The 22259-nt window shown below is 33.1% G+C and overlaps 1 protein-coding gene across 1 annotated transcript; it reads right to left on the bottom strand.

The window, feature by feature from the left end:
* Positions 1-11922: 11922 nt before the first annotated feature.
* LOC100249544 (anthocyanidin 3-O-glucosyltransferase 7) lies at positions 11923-21144 on the bottom strand. Its single transcript, XM_059737231.1, has 3 exons — positions 20970-21144; positions 13100-13676; positions 11923-12811 (listed from the first exon to the last, which is right to left on the bottom strand). The coding sequence occupies exons 1-3, from the start codon at positions 21142-21144 to the stop codon at positions 11923-11925; spliced, it is 1641 nt and encodes a 546-aa protein (XP_059593214.1).
* Between the last annotated feature and the right edge of the window lie 1115 nt (positions 21145-22259).

Below are 22259 nucleotides of genomic sequence, written 5' to 3'. Positions count from 1 at the left end.
TTGTCATTGATATTGATATCCAAGAATCGTTCTCTTATTCTTTGATATCCCCACCTTTTTTTTTTTAAGCCCGATGGAATGTGACTTGGCATTTTTTCTCTTTACTCACCTCTACTCTGTTTTCTGGAGTTCCTTTTCTTTTCCTTGTATTCGTTTCTTCCTTTTCTTCCAGGCGATAAATTTTGGGATTCTTGGAATGAGAGACTTTAGACTGTCTAAATTGGAATGTCAAGATGCAGTGTTGATGTCTTAACTGAGGTTTGCTGGGTCCAGTTGTGTGGTAGAGTGCCTACCAGTTTATGGATGCAGATCGTGATACTCGGATGTCAGTGTGAAGTTGTGATTAAGGTGAAAGTGTTGAAATCAGAGCTTAGAAGAAGGCCATCGACTGTTAGGACTGATATAGAAAACAATGGGAACACGCATTATCCTTCCATTTTAGGCCACTCTATTGCAAATATTCACTCCCTCTTGGAGGCGGGTGCATTTTCTGGTTTCAAAGCTGAAGAGATTGATATTGAGATACTTTTCAACGCACAAAAGCAGGATTTGGATGGGATGAGGTTTGGAATATGACATCAAGGATATTTTCAGTTTGCTCTTGATGAATAAATGAGAATCACGTACAGACTTTGCCCGTTTGTCCAGCTATGAAACTAATTGATGCAGAATTCTGGAACTAAAGGGAAATGCTACACAACTCTGCTTTGCTTTACTTAAAATTCCAAAATTCGAGCATTGCTGATGGCCTCTGAATGCATAGAACCCCTTATTATCGTTGATACAATCTGATAGCAACATAGTTGTAGAACTTGGCGTTTTTCTTTTATTTAAGAGATTGTTGGATGATGAATAATTAGCAGGAGCAGATCTCAGCTTTTCATCTGGGCTTTGGTGACTGTCAAGTCACAATATGGAATGCTAAATGATGGTGCTCGTTTCCATGTCATATCACACTTGATTTGAGAAGTAGTCAACAGCAGAAAGAAGGAAACTGATGTAGCTTCTGTGGATGAGTAAGTCTCAAATACTTCGATTGGGAGAGCCTTCTCTATATAGTAATCAATCAGATGAGGTATCTTGCATAGAACATCTTGATCTTGCCTCTTTTGTTGCATATGTCAATTCTGGTCAACCATGGAATTTAAAATCCTCATTGCTGTTGTCTGGAAGAGAAACTATGGCAATTAGAGAAGACAATAAAATTAAAGGATCACGGGTAGTGCCAGAAGCTGGGAGTCAGAATACTGTTTCAGTAAAAGCTAGCAATCAACTATAATTCGTCATGATTGCATCTAAAGCTGAAATCAACTTCTATGCTTAATCGATTTTATTGAAGAATCTCTCGAGATGCTCCATTAGTGGACAAGCAATCCTATGACAGTAACCTTCTGTCAACTCCATTACCATGAGGACTCTTCGAATTAAAATTCTACGCTAAAGCAAAATTGAAGACTTACATCCCGTGAGCTGATTTGCCATCCAGATCGCGAAGGTCCAGAATTCCAGTTTTTTTTTTGGGCTGAAGCTAAGAGACAGTCCACTTTACGTTACAGCAAGGGCATGGAAGCTGAGGTTGAAAGGATATACGTTTAGCATGGCATCTTCAGGGAAGACCCGCCTAGAAATACTGATATTTTCTGCAGCTTCCAGTGGCTGTTAGATGTGAATTGATGCATTTGGAATCCAACAATTAATGGACATTTGTCTGATTCACAGCGTTTGGATGCGGTTCCATCAAAGACAGTAGAGAAGCCTGGACCTATTGATAATTCTGATATTGTTTTAAATGGAAATGAATAAGAACTTGATGATCTGGAGATTCTTAATACGCTAGAGGAGGGACATGATTATGTTTTAGTTCCTTAAGAAGTTTGGGATAAGCTTTTGACTGGTATAAAAGAGGACCGACATTACCCAGAAAGATGATTCCTCTACACCCTTTGTCTTGGCCTCAAATAATAACTGTAGGGGAGTTCAGTTCAAGCACATGGGAGTGAAAACTCATTCTGAACACACGTCAAACAAAATGGCCATAGAGAACTCAGATATAAGTTTGAGAGATTATAGACCTGCAATTGAAAGAAATACAGGGGACCTAGTTACGGAAGAAAAATATTCATGAATATCTATGACAAGACCTCTCAGAGACGCAGACATGCCTTCAATACTATGTCAATCATACGAAGTCCTGCATCTATCCAATTCCTAATGTTGTATATGAAATCAGTGAGGGGAAGTTTCAGGAGTGCTTGAATGACTTCTTCATTTGCTGTGTGGAGCTTACTCACGACTGTCTCAGCATCCTCTAACCACGATCAGCTTACCGTTACTGCAATTAATTTCCCGATCAGTGTTAATATAAGTGTACACCATGTTGTTTGCAGCTAATAATATGATACCTCGCATTCACCAGGGCTTTGTAATTCAAAATGTACAGTTAAAGGATGAGCTCTTATCTGTGTTAGAGTCAAATTCTGGTCAAGATAATGCACCTCTGTCTGCAAAGAGACGTGTAGAAAGGCGGGATTACAAAAAGCTGCATGATGAGGCATATGGAAACGTTTCTTCTGATTCAAGTGATGATGAAGACTTGACAGAGAATGTTATACCAAGAAAGAGGAAGATATAATTAAAGAACAAATCAAAAGAGCCTCTGAAATGGATTCTGAATCGAAATATCAAGGTGTTGAAGCAGTAATTGAAGAAGAGATCACTGCATTGACAAGCTTGCACAAGCTGGAATAAAATTATGGGCTCTGACCTTCACTCATACATGGAATCGCATGGTGTCCACTACATGCAAGGAACTTCAGATTATGCAACACGTACAGCTGCTAGCCAGGGTGACCCTTCTTCAGTAAGGAATTTCATTGGCACTTCACATGGAGATTTTGTTAGGGTTGCAGAAAGCGTACTTTGAGACTTTGCTTGCTCAGCAAAAAACAATAATATGAGTTGCCACTTTTAGGTAAATCTGGTGGTTTGAATCAGGGGTACTATAAGAATTCTTCGGTTATCTTGGTGGAAAAGCGCACAAGGGTGGAAAAGGAACAATTTGCTATCTCTGAAGACTGCATTACTGATAAACCTGAGGGGTCAAAGGTAAAAGGTCGTGCATCAACTAGTCATATTCGTTTGAAGGTTAAAATGGGCAAAATTGTAAGTCAAAGTGGTTCGAAGGATATTGTTCTGGACATGGTTGGTACTTCAGATCCTATTCTGACCATTTTTAGCGAATAACAGGTCTGAACTATGCTGGGCCATGAGTTCAGAATTATAGAAATTCACAATTGGCATTGAAACACAATTAATGGGAGAAATCCTTGGGACTGGGCAGCATCTCACTTCATGGGAATCCACTTTCACAAAAGCCATATTAGAACATATAATGTGGATAGAGGGTGGAAAATACAGAAGAATATTCTTGCAAAAAGCTTACGATGGACAGTCACTGATACATCTCTCTCCTTTGATCCACGCCACCTCTCTCTGATCAGTCCATTTCTTATTCAATTTATTCAATCTGAAATACTCAGGATCGAGGTACCCGACCCTGCCTACAACTGCAGTTGATGCATGGCTGCCATGTTCATCTGACATGATTCTGGACAACCTGAAATCAATAACTTTTGCTTGCAGTTTCTCATCCAGCAAAATGTTGGAAGTCTTGACATCTTTGTGGATTATAGGTAGCTTGCAACCATTATGTGAATACTCTAATGGTTGTGCTGTATCAACTACTATTTGAAGTCTGTGATCCCAACTCAAGACAGCAGTATTTGTAGTTGACAAATACACTTGCAAGTTTCCATTAGTCATATACTCGTATACAAGCCCCAAGTGTTGTCTTTCATTGCAGTATCCAATGAGGGGAACCAAGTTCCTGTGATGAATTTTTGTCATCAACTGAGCCTGCAGTGATGTAAATTGGTAACGTCCAATCTTAGCCAAATTGAAAAGGAACCTATAAATTTCCATAGGTGTTGAGGGTTCATAATGAAGAAACACTTTGGCCATTGGCTTGATTGGGATGACATCTTGACAGCAACCTGAGTATCATCTTTCAAGCAGCCACCATATACTGTTCCAAATCCTCCTCTACCAAGTCCACAAGATAGTGACCACACTCGAGAAGACTAGAACTGATGGAGATTTACCTTCCTCACTGTCAGATATCACTGCTCTTGAGGAGTCTCTTACTGCTGCTGGTGGGAAGTTCATCTTTATGCAAAGGCTTCATGACTTTGACGTTTTACAGCATAAAGCTTTTCCTTTTATTGAGGGAGTTGAAGAGCAAATGCAGAAGTTTCATGAAGAGCGTACATCAGCTGTCTTAGAAAGGAGAGCTGCAGAAAATGATGAGAAGATGGAAATAATTTTTTTATACTCCAACAGAAGATGCACATACAGCTGCAATTCCTCTCAATGAAAGCGTCATAGCTGCTCTTGCTCATAAAACTATAATTTTGGTGACTCATCAAGTGGAGTTTCTCTTCGAAGTCGATAAAATTCTGGTTATGGAAGCTGAAGGCTATTATAGGATCACTTGGGAATTAAGCTGTCTAATTCATAAGCTCGTAGAGATCAGTTTGCAAGTGGACTCAAATTTGTGGCCTCATGTTTTTTTTTTTGTAATGGTGACGAAGTTACACAGATTTAAGTTAAGGGATTGGGATTAAAGGGATCTCTCTCTCAGAACTTCAGCCAGCTTTCAATGCTCTGCAAATTGAGGTTTCAGAGGAACCATTTCAATGAAAAATTGCTTTCTTCTCGCAGATTGTCTGAATTGCAACTCACCTTCTTCGATTACAATGAAGTCGACACCATCCTCGCTGATTTCTTTGATGGCCTTATAAGTATTTGGATCCTTGCTCTGAATGGCAATTCGTTCAATGCAACTACTGGTTTACATTATTTGGAGGGACAATTAGAAAGCTATCAGTCACCAAAACTGAAACGTCAGAATGGAATCCCACTGGCTAGAACCTTGTTGGCAGTTAGCTTAGTTTCTCCTGCAATGGCTCCAGCAGGGACAGCATAGACTGCTGCTAAAGAATTTCTTGATTCAATTATGGACATTGTTGTTCGGATATTTGAGAACCATGTTGTTGTTAGAGCTTTTGGAATCAAAAGCCACCCAAGCTGATACGAATTTACTTGAGTCAATGACTGCAGATGTAAACTGGAACCGTGATTTTGAAGCATTTCAAATAACTAGAAACTTTGCACTTGCAGGCCATAATTCTATCTGTGGCAGAGCTTCAATCATCCAATAGACACAATACTACCCACCCAGATATTGAATCAAGGCAGCAAACTTGTTGCCCGTTTCTCGAAGGTGTTGGGCTGAGCATGCAGGGTTTAAATTCCAAATGGATCAAGCAGTCTACCAATGTGTTATCTGACCAAATGGAAGCTGTTGCTAAGAGCAGACAGCAGTCAAGCAGCATTCAGGACCCCTAGAAGAGTCTAAAATCTCTGCCGTAAAAGAAGACTTTGAAACTAGTTTAGAATCGAATCTCAGTCTGATTTCTCAAATCTTAGTCCGGATGCTCTTCTACAGTTAATTGGTGACGCATCAGTTATGAGAAAGTTTTGGTGGCTTGAATCATCTAATTTCTGCCACAATGAAAAGAGTCACATGCTACCTTCGTTTCTATGACCGCCTGAGTTTAGATCTTCACAAGCTTGCAGCAACCACTTCTTGAAATATAGACACAAGTGACCACTTCCGAAGTATAGTGTTTCATGCAGAAAGAAAGAGGTTAAGGAGATGCACATGTTTCATTTAATGAGGTGCATCAGAAAGTTGCAGCAGAAAAGAATTGAGGAATTAACTTTAGAAACAGAAGAACAATCCCAATCACACTCTAAAGCCCTACTCAGCATGGTCACCTTGCCACGCACCATACTTCTCCTAATGCTTCTTCTTTTTCTTTTCTTTTTTGTGATCTTACACATCTTAAATATGAATTTCAAAACCGTTTTCCTTAAAAAATAACTCTAGTTTTCTTTAAAATTCCTTAAGAGTTTCTAGGCATAAAATTTAGATTTTTTTGTAATAAACTCTTTGCTGCCATTTCTCTCCCGGCATGCCTTCTCATCGTTTTCAACTAATTTTAACAGTTTTTCTCGTTTTTTTAACAAGCATGAATAAACTTCATGATTCCAAATAATGGAATTCGTAGAATCAATTCATGCAAAATTAATTAGGACTTTGGTGGGGGCCCGACATTCATGATACCTTCTTCAATATTGTTTGCTTGATATGTTGATTTTTGATTCTTCTTGATGAAATATTTGAATTCACTTAATATTTATTGTTGAGATACCCTTGTTCCCATAAGACGTGTGGATGTTCGCTAATCAGGTATGCTCTTCTCACCTTACAACTCTAAAATTCTATGAATGTGTACGTTATCATGAGCTATGACCCTGTTTGATGGCATGATTGATTGCCTTGATACTTGTTTGATCATCTTTGACAAAACACATATTATGTGTCATATTTCCAAACTAATCTCTCATGTTTTATGATAGCGCTTGGGAAGCCGTCCAGGTATGCATCCTTAACTTTCCTTCATTGTTATTCGATCTTGTTAGGCATGCAATATTCGAAATCACCTAGCCTACTTAAGTATCCATAATAAACTGATAAATGGCCACACTTCCCTTAACTTTGTCAGTAGAGACCTTTAGAGGGCTTAGAGGGGTGCTACCTTTTAAAGGTACCTTCCCAATAGGTAACCTGATCCCCGGACTTAGACTCGGGTTTTTCAAAGACATGCTTTTTCCAAAAATTATGGAGTCACATTTTAGGGTTTTTCTTTCTTGTTTTATTTTCCCTTTAAAATAAAAATAAAATAAGTGGCGACTCCGACTTTTCTAAAAATTAATTTTTCACAAATAAAAAGCGAGTCTCACCGATCGAGTGGGGACACACGTGAAAAATGCGGGTCCACAACCTATAAAATTATAATGAGGTGAAGCTCAAGTCCGTGACCTACTATCTACTACATTCAGATTCTCTATGAACTAATGTTGTTAATCTAACAAAGTACTACTATCAACTTATCAAGATTACTTTTTCAATTCTTGAGTTACAAATCCTCATATTATTTGATCAATTGACATATTGTAGCTAAAAATAACATATGTCAACTTTCCACTAAAGGAAATGTTATGACCAATCTTCCTAATCACATGTCCTTTGGATCACCCAATGTGACACATTGACTTAATTCCATGAGATATCATGGTACCTCTATTGAAAATACTTGTTACTACTAGTCTCTATAAATAGTGAACCAATCCGTAGAGATATAAGACCACATTGTTAGGATAAAACCCTTAAAATCATGATATGATGTAATAAATTTTAGATTTTATTATTTATTAATAAAGTTCTAGTTCACTTTTATATATCATAATTCCAAATCTCTTGCATTGTACGTGACTTAGGTGCATTAGGAGTTGGGTAAAAGATCCAAGTCACAAGTTCCTGCAAAAAGTAGATGATTTATTCACAATCGGTTCATGGGTCTAGGCAACGCATTAAAGGTTATGGTACATCATCTTTTAATTGGAGGGATGGCTAGACTTGGCTATCAAGATAGGTTTCCCATGATGAGTGCACTAGTATGTATGGTTACACATTAAACATGACTTACGGTGAATCATAATATAAAGTTATCAAGTAGTCATGATTTTACCAAATTATTTTATTATGTTGTCTCTTAACCTTGAGAGAATATTGAGTTTGTGTTAAAGTTAAGAGTGAATTTGACCTATGGGTGAGATTGTAAGTTGATCATATATTCCTTATGAATTGGGTCACTGTTGATGGAAGTCAATAGCAATAGGTATTTTCAATAGAGGCATATGATATCCCATGAGATTGAGACAAAGTGTCCTTTGGGTGATTATAAGAAGATGTGTTCATATATAAACTATTACCATAGTAGTTCCTTAAGTGTAACTTAATATAAATTTTAGGAGAGCTAAGATATGTCAATTGAACACACGATAAGAGGATTTGTAACTCAATGATAGTAGAGGTAGTCTTGAAAGACTAATATATTTCATCTTGTAAAATTATGGATACCAGTTCATAGGGAGACTGAATGTAATGGATAGTAGGTCATGAACTTGAGCACAATGTTTTGTTGATATTTACATAAGGTACTAAAGTATAGTTGATTCTTTATAGTGGGATGTTGAATAAACTTCAGAATTGGATTTTGAAGGAGTTAGTACTGTCCTATATATGAGTCACAATGGTCCCCGCTTGAGCTCATATACCTTATTAGCATAATCTATGAAGGTTAGATTGACTCTAGGTTTACTTTTGTGCATAAAGGTATTTGGTAATTATAGAGGGTTGCATAAGGGTAAGTGAACAAAGGCTCTAGATTGAACCAATTGATTAATTGGTAAACCATGTTGGGTTAATTAATCAATTAAGATCCATTTTATGTTAGAATAAATGAACCAAGCCTTTAGTGGGCTCAAGTTACTTAAGCCTAGTTAGGGAACCCTATAAATACCCCCTTAAGGGTTAGGGTTTCCATAAATTTAAAAGAGTTATCTTCCACCTCTAGAGAGAAAGAGACCCATAACTTCCACTTTCTTTTCCCTCCCAACTAGAAGTGTGTCAAGTTCAAGAGAGAGTCATCGAGTGAAAGATCGTGGGTCTATGAGACCTGCTATGACAATGATCTTCTTTATCATGTGGAATTGATTCAAGAACATCCAAATCCGAGATAAGCACACTAATTTTAATATCTAAATCTTAGTTTTGTTTTATTTGCATGTTTCTATTATGCATAATGTTTAGATAATCTAGGAAAGTTTTCGCATGTTCCTAACCTAATCTAAGCATAAGAAACAAAGATATTTGAGTTTCCTTATAATTAAGGTCTCACCTATAGATCAAATCCTCTTGTTGATTTTAACACATGTTCAATATCCTCTCAAGGTTGAGAATCCATGCGATATAATAGTTTGCTGAATCATAACAATCAATAGTCTTATGTCATGATTCCCCATAGGTCTTATTTAATTTATAACCATACATACTAGTACACTCACTATGGGAAACATATCTTGATGACTAAGATAAGTCGTTTCGCTAATTAGAAGGTAGTGTATTATAGTTTCTACTGAATTGCCCAAATTTATGAATTGATTGTAAACAATTTATCATCTTGCAAGGAACCTATGACTTGTATCTTTTATGCAACTCCTAATACACCCAAGTCGTGTACAATGCAAGTGATTGAGCATATAAACTCAAATAATTACCAAATAACATAGAAGGGATAATAAAGGGAAACTAAGAAACATAAATAAATAAATTTATTAATTAATCTAAAACCATTACATCATGTTATGCTTTCTAAGGTTGTGTCCTAACAAATACCCATTTAATATATATATATATTAACAATAAAGGTCTTTCGATTCCATTTTGCCCCCATACATAAATAACTAATTGAGATCTCATTTGTGTAAGATATATATACCTTTTTAGAAGCTAGTATAATTTGTTCCTTTTTAAAGGCCATTTGTTTAATCTGTGCTACTTTAGGGACTACTTGAGATTGATTAATCAATTTGTGACCTCTTTGAGAGTGTGCATATACACCTTTCCTTATACCATTTCTCTTTCTAAAGAATACATATTCTAAGTTGTTAAGTCTTCCATGCTTCAAGCTTATCTTAGACTCATTTGTCACTATAGTGGTTGATCATAATACTAGGACATCAATTTATTACACTTTAGTGAGTTTTAGATTTATTTGTTGTACTATTTGTTAGTTATCCTTCAAGGACATTAACTCATATTTGAAATTTCATGTCATTATGTTGTAATCAACTTGTCTCCCCCTAATGGTAAGAACTTGTTTCATTAAATTAGTAATTTGCATAACATGTAATAATACTGTTCAAGGGTTTAAATAAACTAATCACTAGTTGAAGAAACTTCTAGTTGTTAATGGACATTTTTTGACATTGCAAGAAGTTGATTCATCATTGTTCACCTCGACGAACCAAGTTGGTGATGTCAAATTCTTCCGGATTTGATAGAATGCAAAATATCATTCATATAGATTTGTGTGCCACTAGTGACATAGCACAAACTCTTCTTAAACTTTTAAGTAGGTTTTTGTTACTTGATATATATGGTAAAAACATCAATTTTACCAATGCAGCACAATAAATTTGACAAATGTCTTGGAATATATTTATTAAGCAATTGATGTTATACACAAGTAAAACATAGATATGTATTAGCAACTATGACATGTATTATGCTAAAGAAAAGGACAAAACATGAGAAAGTAAATATCTTATGTGAGAATTTAATAATAAACATTTTAGTCACCAATCAATTAGTCAATTTTAGCTTTAGGATTTTCAAAGAAAATTATAATAATCTAGGTTAGATATGTTAACCAATATTTCCATATTTTGGTAAGAGTCAATTAATCAATTAGTCACCAATATTTCTTTTAATTTTGGTAAGAGTCATTGAAATGTTTGATTGTACAATTGGTACGCAAGTGTCATTACAAGTTGCATCTTTAAAAATGATTTTCTTATCATTTATGGTAGGTTTATTTTACAAACCCAACTTTCTTTCTTCACCATTTTACCACTTCTAGTAGTAAGGTGTAGACTTCCTTTTGGGAAAACAATGATAAGCATAGATTACAAAGTTATTACATCAACTTCTATTTACAAAATAGAAAATTTTGATTTTAATATATTATTTTCTACAAAAAGTTTCGTCTTTGTACAAAAAGGTTTTTTTTTTCTCTCTCTCTCCCATTGCAAACAATAAAAATAGCTCTTTGCTGAAATTTCTTAAGGTCTTATTTAACCTTTTTTTATATTTTTTTTAAAACCAATTTCAAAAAGATGGAAAAAGTGAAAAAACAAATTTCTTAAGGTTTTATTTAACCTTTTTTCTATTTTTTTTTTAAAAACCAATTTAAAAAAAATGGAAAAAGTGAAAAAACCAATGTGGTATTTTCAATTATTTTTTTTTTTTTAAGAAAAATGGAAACGATTTTCTAAAAAGTGAAAACACTCAACAATATTATTTAACCTTTTTTCTATTTTTTTTTAAAAACCAATTTAAAAAAAATGGAAAAAGTGAAAAAACCAATGTGGTATTTTCAATTTTTTTTTTTTTTTTAAGAAAAATGGAAACGATTTTCTAAAAAGTGAAAACACTCAACAATATTACCATATTATAATCTTCTCCCCTTTTTCTCAATCACTAATATGATGTTTTTTTATTAAAAAATAATTCATTTTAATATATCAAAATATATACAATTGGCCAATTCCTTTATTAATTAGAGATATATTAAAATTTTCTATTGAATTATCAAAATAACTAATAGAGAAAATAAAATAAAAAAAGAATAATGAACAAATATAATTTTATTATTTAATTATATTTCATGTATAAAAATCAGTAACAAACAAATGAACACAATTAACTAATTTCCTTGTTAATCATAGATAAACTATTTTTTATTAAGAAGAATTTTTAAAAAAAAAAAATCAACAAATACAATTTGATTTTTTCCATATAAAAAAAAAAATTCAATTCCAAACAAGATTTCTCAATTTTCATTTTTTAAATTATTTTTTCACGTTTTTTAACACCAAACTATTTCAAGAAAATAAAGCATTAAAAAAGAAATTTATTTAATTAGAAATAAAAATTAAAAATTAAAAATCTCCTTCTTGATAAATATTAGCACAAGAAGAATTAAGTTATATGAACACACCTAATTCACCAGCTTTTATATATACTTCTACATATTATGCAACTTTATGAATTCTCATCATCTTATTCCATGGTCAGTACTTGATTGAAACACCAAAATATTATTTGAACTACTAGTTGGCAGATGAATCCATCTGAAATTTTGTGACAAGCTCTAGCAAAGTACTGAAATTTTGAGATGAACTCCCATTTGGGTCATCAGCCTTCCTACAAAGCTCTTTGAGTACTCCAATTTTTTCTCTCATTTTCTTTCCTTCGCCTAACAAAACTTGTTCCAGGGCACTCACTAATCCACTTTTTGTGAAGACTCCGCCCTCAATTCCCACACCAATCCCCCATACATCCTCCACTGCTCGACAGTTGAGACTATTATCCGCAAAGAATGGCCTGCAGATCATGGGCACCTCGCCTGCAATGCTCTCCATCACTGAGTTCCAACCACTATGCGTCACATGCACTCCAACTGAAGGGTGTTTCAGAACTTGCATCTGAGGAGCCCAGGGAACTACTTTTCCCTTTCCGCTTGTCATCTCTAGAAACCCTTTTGGCAAATTTTTCTTTGCGTTGTCTTTAATTGACCAAAGGAATGGCACCCCAGTTGCTTCTAGGGCTTCTGTTAGTGCTACTAGCTCATCTGGGGATGGGGATAATATGCTTCCAAAGCTGATATATGCTACTGTCTTTGCTTTCTGCTTGTCCAACCATGAGAGGCAGCTGCTCGTATCGGGATTGGATGCTGGTTGTGATGATGGGGTAGGAGGAGCCAAGCATAGAAGCTTTGGGAGCTTGGACTTGAGATCGGTTGCAACTATGGGGTTTAGCTCTTCAACGGAGTTTGCGATAACTGCAGTTGCTCGTGGCAGCAAGAGCCCCATTTTATGCAGCATGCGTGAGGGGGCAGAATCTAAGTCCCCGGAAACTATTCCTTCAGGTAAGTCTCTAACCCGCATTGCTGACAATCCTGGAATGAAGTCAAGGGTTTGGTCTTCATGCCCTGCAACCCTTCAATTTGTGTTATTGTGGTTGTTGAGATGAATCCATGAGGAAGGAAAATGCTTTTCTTACCAATAATTTACAATGAACAACACCACCATAAATGAGAAGCCATTTACCCACCAGTCTAGGAAGAAGGAAATGATTTGGTAATAGGGGATGAAACACATGATTCATAGGTTCAGGATCAAGTCTCATTCACCGAGACGAACAAACACATAAATTGTAACCCATACTATATATCAGGATCTGCAAAAATATATCACAATAAATTCAAAAAAAACACCAAGGTTTCACTTACCATTAAGTCCTATTTTTTGCCTTATGGCATCAGTATGAAAGTGGACAGAGAGAGCAGAAAGGCCAGCTATCCAAAACGGCACCCATGGAACCCCCATTTCCTCGGCCATATCAGCACCAAACCATAAAAACGCATCGGTGACCAAGCAGCTAATCTTCCTCGCGGTATCCGCCACCGCCACTTCCATAGCCTGCCTAAACTTCCCAACCGCCCCCTTCAAGAAAAACCCAACAGCCTCTTCAGGGTTCCCGGAAAGCACATGGCCCTCCGGCACCCCATCCGCCACGTCGTAGGGTTTAACATTATTAAGGCCATCGGCGCTTTGGGTGGAGAAGAGGAAAGCATTGGAGTTTGCGGTACTGAAGAAGGAGAACTTTGTGTGGGGCGCTGCAAATGCCAGCCTGCGGACAAGTCCGAGCAGGGTTTGAGGATGGGAGGTGAAGGGGAAGGCCAAGACACCAATGTGTTGGTCCATGGAGGCGTAGTTTTTGAAGATATTGGTGAGGATCTGTTTGAATGAAGAAGATAGACAAACAAATTGTCCAAACAGCTGACTTGAAAATATGTGGAAGCCTAAATCAGTTACTTAATTTCACTGCCATTCATTCTGTGTTTCGTTTTCCTTGCTTACCATGATTCCTTTCCTTAATTATCTTCTTTCTCTTATTTGGTTTGTTCTTCTTTTGCTTTAAACCTCATATCTGTTGATGATGAGAGGATAAAGTTGAAATCTAGCGTTTGATATTTTGTAGTTGTTTGGAATGATAATCTTTTTTGGAGAAAGAAATTTTTTTATGGTAATACCATACCTCAACTAGGATGGAAAATGAGCCTTAATTGTTATAATTCAGTGATTCCATCATCCATGGTTTAGATGAGCATGGAAAAGAAAATGATAATAGGAAATCCATTTTATTTTCCATTGTTACTATATTAGAATTGATTATTTAGGAATAAAATTTAAAAAAAAAATTATTATTAGGAGTATGAGAAGTTCTTTTGTCAAGATTTTGATACCTCTCTTATTCCAGACATGCCAATATAATTTAGGGAAAATTATACTTTAAGGGAAGACGAGAATGAAAATTACTTTAAATAGGCTAAAACCCGAGGTAGTAAAAATTGCCCATATTTCAATTTTTAAAATTTTTTTTTTTTAATATAACCCATGAGAAGTGGTTATATGTAAAAGTTATTATATTAAAATAATATTAAATATCTTTATAATGTAGAGTTTTGTTGTAACTTTGTTTCATTTTTTATTTTATTTTTACTATTTATCAAATTGTCATTCCTCCTTTACTGGCAAGTTGGATTGTTGACGTTGAAACACTCACCCCACCTTGATATATTGTGTGAACACTTGTACAACATTTGTTAATATTTAACAAATCATCCTGATTTTTTGTCTCACATTCATCATGATCCATGTACTTGTTCTTTTCCACTATTCCATGTTATTTTTATGTTGTGTGTTTAAATTGTTTAGTTTTCTAATATTTTCTTAGTAACCAAGCAAGCATACCAAATAATGTTGTATTTTCCTACGAAACTCAACCTAAAAATAATTTGAAAAGATTTTTAAAAAAAATGGAGAAGAGGAAGAATAAAAAGGAAAACCCCAAGACCAGAAATCTAGGGCCTGTTTGTTTAGTGTTTTCAAGAACTGTTTTCTGTTCTTGAAAACAAAAAACACCAAAAACTCATTTGGTTGAGAGAGTGATTTTTGTTTTTGTTGTTTCCCGTGTTCTCAAAATGACACTATTTAGAGAACAACAAAATCTTGTTTTCCCCGTTTTTTTACTGTTCACAGAACAAAATTAAACCAAAAAAAACAATCTGTTTCCGGTGTTTTTTTTTTCTTCCCGTTTTCATCTCTTCTCCAGCACAGTGGCTCGCCTCTTCTTGTTTCTCAGTTTTGATTCAAGGTTCGTGAAATTTAAATCCAATCGCACAATAGCAAAGAGACCCCTAAAACGGATCCAGAAAACGCATGGAGCAAAAGAAAATCCATTTTTTTGGTTTTCCTTGGGGTTTTTGCTTGGATTTTCTCGGAAATCAAACGAGGATGAATTTTCCCGAAAATCGAATGGGGGATGGGTTTTCTTGGGAATCAAACGGGGGTTGCAAGGTTTTTGCTTGGATTTTCTCGGAAATCAAACGAGGATGAATTTTCCCGGAAATCGAATGAGGGATGGATTTTCTTGGGAATCAAACAGGGGTTGCAGGGTTTTTGCTTGGATTTTCTCGGAAATCAAACGAGGATGAATTTTCCCGGAAATCGAATGGGGGATGGATTTTCTTGGGAATCAAACGGGGGTTGCAAAAAATAAATAAATAATAATAACATGATTAGATTAGTACCTGTGAGGATTGAGAGTGGCAGAGGAAAATAGGGCCTTTTACGGATTCTCTAGGCTGGAGGGCAACTTAGAAAAGGGCTTCTTGATGCCCGATGAGAGAAGTGGGTGGAGAAGTGGGTGACATTTTGAATTTTAGATTTAGTAGAGATAAAAAAAAAATTAACATCATGAGAACAATTTTATCTCAACTTAATAAAATATGCTATAATTTTTAATAAAGTTAAAGATTAAATAAAAAAATATTAATAAAAATAATTTTATTATGTTTGATTTATTTTAAAAAAATATAAAAAATATTTTTATTTTTAAATTAATAAAATAAATAATTTTTTTAATTTAAATGAACTATATATCTAAAAATTATTTATAAATTTATAATATAAAATTACTTGAAGAAAATATTTTATTAATTAGAAAAGAAAAAAAAATTTTCAAACATGTTTTTTGTTTTATTTGTTCTAATTTTTTTTTATTAACTCAACCAAACATGTTTTTTTGTTTTTGAAAACAAAAACTGTTTTTCAAAATTCAGTTCCCAAACACAATTTTTTTTTTAAAAACACCAAAAACTGTTCTTAAAAACTGTTCTCAAAAATTGTTTTCCAGAACAGTTTTCAAAAACAGCAACCAAACAGGCCCCTAGGGCCTGTTTGTTTAGTGTTTTCAAGAACTGTTTTCTGTTCTTGAAAACAAAAAACACAAAAAACTCGTTTGGTTGAGAGGGTCGTTTTTGTTTTCGTTGTTTCCCGTGTTCTCAAAATGACACTGTTTAGAGAACAACAAAATGTTGTTTTCCCCGTTTTTTTACTGTTTACAGAACAAAATTAAACAAAAAAAAACCATCTGTTCTCCGTATTTTTTTTTTCTTCCCGTTCTCATCTCTTCTCCAGCACAGTCCCAGTCTTGATTCAAGGTTCGTGAAATTTAAATCCAATGGCATAATAGCAAAGAGACCCTTAAAACGGATCCAGAAAACACAGGGAGCAAAAGAAAATCCATTTTTTTTTGTTTTCCTTGGGGTTTTTGCTTGGATTTTCTCGGAAATCAAACGAGGATGAATTTTCCCGGAAATCGAATGGGGGATGGATTTTCTTGGGAATCAAACGGGGGTTGCAAAAATAATAATAATAATAATAACATGATTAGATTAGTACCTGCGAGGATTGAGAGTGGCAGAGGAAAATAGGGCCTTTTAGGGATTCTCTCGGCTGGAGGGCAACTTCAGAAAAGGGCTTCTTGATGCCCGAGAGAGAGAGAGAAGTGGGTGGCATTTTTAATTTTTGGTTTTAGTAGAGATAAAAAAAAAATTAACAAATCACGAGAACAATTTTATCTCAATTTAATAGAATATGCTATAATTTTTAATAAAGTTAAAGATTAAATAAAAAAATATTAATAAAAATAATTTTATTATGTTTGATTTATTTTAAAAAAATATAAAAAATATTTTTATTTTTAAATTAATAAAATAAATAATTTTTTTAATTTAAATGAACTATATATCTAAAAATTATTTATAAATTTATAATATAAAATTACTTGAAGAAAATATTTTATTAATTAGAAAAGAAAAAAAAAACATCTTTCAAACGTATTTTTTGTTTTATTTGTTCTAAATTTTTTTTTTATTAACTCAACCAAACATGTTTTTTTGTTTTTGAGAACAAAAACTGTTTTTTAAAATTCAGTTCCCAAACATAATTTTTTTTTAAAAAACACCAAAAACTGTTCTTAAAAACTGTTCTCAAAAACTATTTTCCAAAACAGTTTTCAAAAACAGCAACCAAATAGGCCCCTAACTTCCAATAATTTCCCCATATTTTTTGAGGAAAATAAATAGATTAAATGAAGATGAGAGAACATGAAAAAAAATCTTTCCCCAAATTTCTTGGTAACCAAACAAATGTGCATACAAAACACAATAATAATAAATTTAGGCTTGCAAATTTCAACAAAGCAGACAGGTGCATAGAAACACCACAATAATAAAATTTTGGATTGCAGATTTCAACAACTCTTCCTTTACATTTTCTAGGGAATTGAATGGAAAAAACAAAAGACAAAATGAAAGAAAAAAATATATAAAAACAAGAAAAAATCTTATTCGTAACTCTAAAAATCTCCTTCTTCCATCAAAACCTATGCAAACTTGAATTTCAAACACATTATAAAATGAAGTCTCCCTATATATGACAGTGTAAAAGGCAAAGAGAAATAGAGAAAAAAAGAAGCATGTTTGATTTTATTTTGTTTTGGAGTGAGGCTTTGAGAATTGTGAAAATCGGTGACAATGTGATCGGGACTTGGGGCAAAATGATCAAAACCAGGATGGAATGGTAGTTAAGGGATAAAATAAAGATTTTATAAAAATGGAGCAACTATCCATTTTATGTTATGTGGATAGTGGATATGCATTATACAATCAAATATATTGTAATATAAAATTATTTGTTAAAAAGCGTAATTTTATTACTTTTAAGTATTTGCATTTAAACATTTTCTTTTAAAGCATGATTTTATTTTATTTTTATTTTTTTAATGATAGTTAAATCAAAGAAACGTTATGGACTGCACAAAGACAACTCCACCTTGAATTTTTATTTTTAAAATTATTGCTTAAATAATAATAATAATTATAGTTTATCATATTATTTACTTATTTTTATTATTTAATAATAGATAAATAAATAATACCTACATTAATGTTGAATAAATTAAGGAGAGAATTAGGTAACCCAGATAAATAAATTAGATAAATAAAGTTGAAGTTTATATTATTATTTTTTATTAGTGTTTCACCCATCAACTATGTATGTAGAAGAGGTTGTTCTTTGGTCAAACTTGATGCTCCTATTGATATTTAGATTCAATACTTGTTATTTGAATTTATTTATTTTTAAAAAATTTAAGAATAAGTTATTTTTTAATTATGGTAAGTGTCATAAAATTAGGTCTACTTTTTTTTTTTTTTGTATTATAAATACTCCTATTTTCATGCATAGTTTTAATACTTTTTTTTAATAGTAAATTATGATTGAAGTATAATTTCTTTTCATTCTAATTTGGCTACAGTTGGAAATCCCACATTATTATTTTACCTTTTTAAAAGTTTAGAAAATATTTGTGGACCCCGCATTTCGGCTCATGCGCTTCCACTCGATGGCGAGCTCGATTTTTATTTGAAAAATTGATTTTATTGATTAAGAAAAATGACTTGGAGTCGCCACTTATTTTTGTTTTATTTTTAAAAGGGTAAACAAAATAAGAAAGAAAAACCCTAAGTGTGACTCCTTATTTTGGAAAAGGCGGTCTACGAAAAACCGCATCGGGTTCGGGGGTCAGGTTACTTATCGGGAAGATATGGTACAGACCGTAGCACCCCTTTAAGTTCCTAAAGTCGGATCTCTACTAATCAAATGAAGCAATCATGACAATTGATGAGGAAATCAATGAATACTTAGAGTGATCATGCACACGTGAGAATCTAAACATGCATACCGAAAATGACCAGAGCGGATGTGGATGCGTACCTGGGCAGTAAGCCACAATGCGCTATCAAGAAGTGAGGTTAGTGCACAATTAATGAATAATTTCGAGCATATCATAGAGCAGGATAAATCAATCATGTATTATAATCAAATCGATCTATCTGTCAATCGATCGATCAGTCACATATGTGGGGCCCCCACCAAAACCCGTTTATTTTGCATGAATTAATATCACAGATTCTATTATTCCAGAATTATGAAAAGTTCATTCATGCTTATTAAAATTAAGAGGAGTAGAAGATTGTTTGAAAACCAGAATAGAATTAAAACTATTTGAGAGAAAATTGAATTTTGAAATTTATTTGAAAAATGGAGTCTTAGGGATTATTTGAAAATTGGAGTTTTAGAAATTATTTGAAGATTAGATTTTTAGAAATTAAATATAAAAATGAGAATTTTAGAAATTAAACTTGGAATTTCAGAGAGCTAAATTTGGGAATCGGAATTTTGAAAAATTATTTAAAGACGGAATTTTAATAAACAAATAAGTGGATAAATAAAGGAATGAAATAATAATAATGATGAAATAATAAAGATTAAGTAAATAATTGCGAAAAATAGAACTTTAGAGATTGAAGATTGAATTTAGAGATTGAAATTTTGAGAAATTATTTGGAGATGGGATTTTAAATATATGAATATGTGAATAAATAAATGAACGGGATAATAATAGTAACAAAAATCATCATTAAATAGCTGAATGTGAATAGTGAAATTTTTGAGGTTGAAAATTAAATTCGAGAGTCAGATTTTCAAGAATTGAACTTTAATGATTTGAATTTTTAAAAGAAATAAATAAATAAATATGGAATAATAATAATAATAACAAAAATAATGTTTAAACGAATGAACGTGAATAGTGAAAATTTTGAGATTGAAAATTAAATTCGGAAGTACGATTTTTGAATAATTAAACCATAATGATTTGAATTTTTAAAATAAATAAATAAATGAATATGGAATAATAATAATAACAACAAAAATAATGTTTAAACGAATGAACGTGAATAGTGAAATTTTTTTAGATTGAAAATTAAATTCAGAAGTAAGATTTTTGAATAATTAAACCATAATGATTTGAATTTTTAAAATAAATAAATAAATGAATATGGAATAATAATAATAACAACAAAAATAATGTTTAAACGAATGAACGTGAATAGTAGAATTTTTTTAGATTAAAAATTTGAAGAGTTATTTAGAGAGAGGATTTTTTAAAAATGAGTAGATAAATAAATAAACGAAATAATAATGATTAAATAAATAAATGTGAATACTGGAATTTTGGAAATTAGAATTTTGGAGAATTGTTTAAAAATAAAATTTTTTCTAAAAAATAAAAATAAAAAATTGGAGTTTTGGAAATTATTTGAAAATTTGGAGTTTTAAAAATTAAATTTAGAAATTTAAATTTTGGGAATTAAATTTGAGAGAAATTGGAGTTTTGAAAATTAATTTGAAAGAAAATGAAGTTTGGAAATTAGAGTTTTGAAGATTAAATTGAGAAAATGAAGTTTTGAAAATTAATTTTTAAAGAATTTGGAATTTTGGAAATTAAATTTAAAAATTAAAAATTTGGAAGATTAAATTTGGACATCAAAATGTGAAAGAATTAAAAAAAAAAAGGTGAGATTGGTAGTGGGTTGGTAGTGTCGGTGGAGACAATGGAAATTAGAACATGGAGTGCAAGATGGCTTTTCATGTGATGGCTAGCTTTTATGGGTTAAGAAAATAATAATAGATAAATAAGAAAATAATAAATAAAACAATAATGAAACACATTTGACTAATGATGAGAACTGGGATGGAGGCTTCTAATGGTGCCCTCATTAAATGCTGCTCCCAAAATCAGAGACAAATTGGAGTTAGCCTTAATGACATTTCATGAGAGAGAAAAGCTTCATGTTCCCACTGTGCAGTCTTGCCGGCATCCTCTCATCGCTGCATAGCTCCGCCAAGAACTCCGGCGGAGATCTTCTTGTTCCTCCACAAAAATACATCAACGCGTTTTCCTTCGCCGAGAACTGTGTTGACCAGCTTCTCCCGTCCAAAAAGGCGAAAATCCTTGGCTTTGATGGAAGACGACGAGAATGGCACCCGCGAGATTATCCAAAAATAATGCTTCCACATTCCTCAAGGATGAATCAATTAAACACAACTTTCATCTAGAGAGCTTCCTCCCAATCCCGGAAAAAAAATCCCATTCCCCTGTTTATATATATATATATATATATATATATATATATATATATATATATATATATATATATATATATATATATATATATATATTTTATTCTCTCACCCAGATATTCTTTTCAAACATCCCCTCTGTAAGACCTTTTCCCTTCCCTTTTTCTTCCATCTTCATTTCCTATTGTTTGGTTTGTCCAGGTGGGGTAGAAAAGAAAAAAAATTGGGAATATTTGTAGCATAAATAGGTAGCGAAAATCCCATCTTACAGTCACGTTAACTTGCTTCTCAATATTAAAACATTGAAACCAATATTTTATCTCATGCACCAATATGCGAAATATCAGTTCTTGGACAAATAATAACATAAGAAAATCATGAGAATATGTATAGTGAGATGAAATAAAACATGAAAATTGATTTCGAAAGCATAGCATTCACTAACCTGTTTGTTGTCCACCCCAAAATGGCTCCTAATGGTGTCCTCTGTTTTTTCCCCTAGATAAAAAATCTCTCTCTGTTCTCCTTTTTTTCAGTCGTTGCCTGTCCTCCCTTTTCCTTGGCAAGCCCAGCCTTTTTCGTCTGGCTTCTTCCTCTCTATCTTCTTTGGCAAGCCATCACCAACCTTTCTGTTCATGCATCAGCAAGCATGGGCTTCCAACCGCCCACCTGCAACCGCACGTCCATGCCTAGAGAAGGGATCCATAAGTCAGCAGTTGGGGGTCCCCTACCCCCTCTGAGAAGTCTTGAAAAATCACTTCCTCCGGGCCCTTACCCTCCAAAGGGGGTCCACAATATTGTTTGATTAATATTTTATTATTTTTTGAAATTTTAGAAAAAATCTTATTAAACAAATTCTGTTTAATTATATTATACTCATCAATTAGACTTTGAAAAATAATTTTATTAAATAAAAAAAATAATTAGATATAATATTATAATTAATTAAAAAATAATTAATTATTTTTTATGTGATATCTAGATTTTTATTACAAAATAAATATGTGCATAGAGTTGTCATTATACTACAATATATTTTTAAACCCCAACGT

The sequence above is a fragment of the Vitis vinifera genome, chromosome 6, assembly GCF_030704535.1.
Source record: "Vitis vinifera cultivar Pinot Noir 40024 chromosome 6, ASM3070453v1".
NCBI classification, from domain to species: Eukaryota; Viridiplantae; Streptophyta; class Magnoliopsida; order Vitales; family Vitaceae; genus Vitis; species Vitis vinifera.
This window is presented reverse-complemented; position numbering and strand designations above follow the sequence as displayed.

What these genes read in the sequence shown, in the direction of transcription:
- LOC100249544 (XM_059737231.1), bottom strand. Translation starts at nt 21,144, where the DNA reads ATGTGGAAGCATTATTTTTGGATAATCTCGCGGGTGCCATTCTCGTCG. An exon ending in GATCTCCGCCGGAGTTCTTG is followed by an intron (nt 13,677 to 20,969) that starts GCGGAGCTATGC and finishes TAACTGATTTAG; the next exon opens with GCTTCCACATATTTTCAAGT. An exon ending in AAAATAGGACTTAATGGTAA is followed by an intron (nt 12,812 to 13,099) that starts GTGAAACCTTGG and finishes CACAAATTGAAG; the next exon opens with GGTTGCAGGGCATGAAGACC.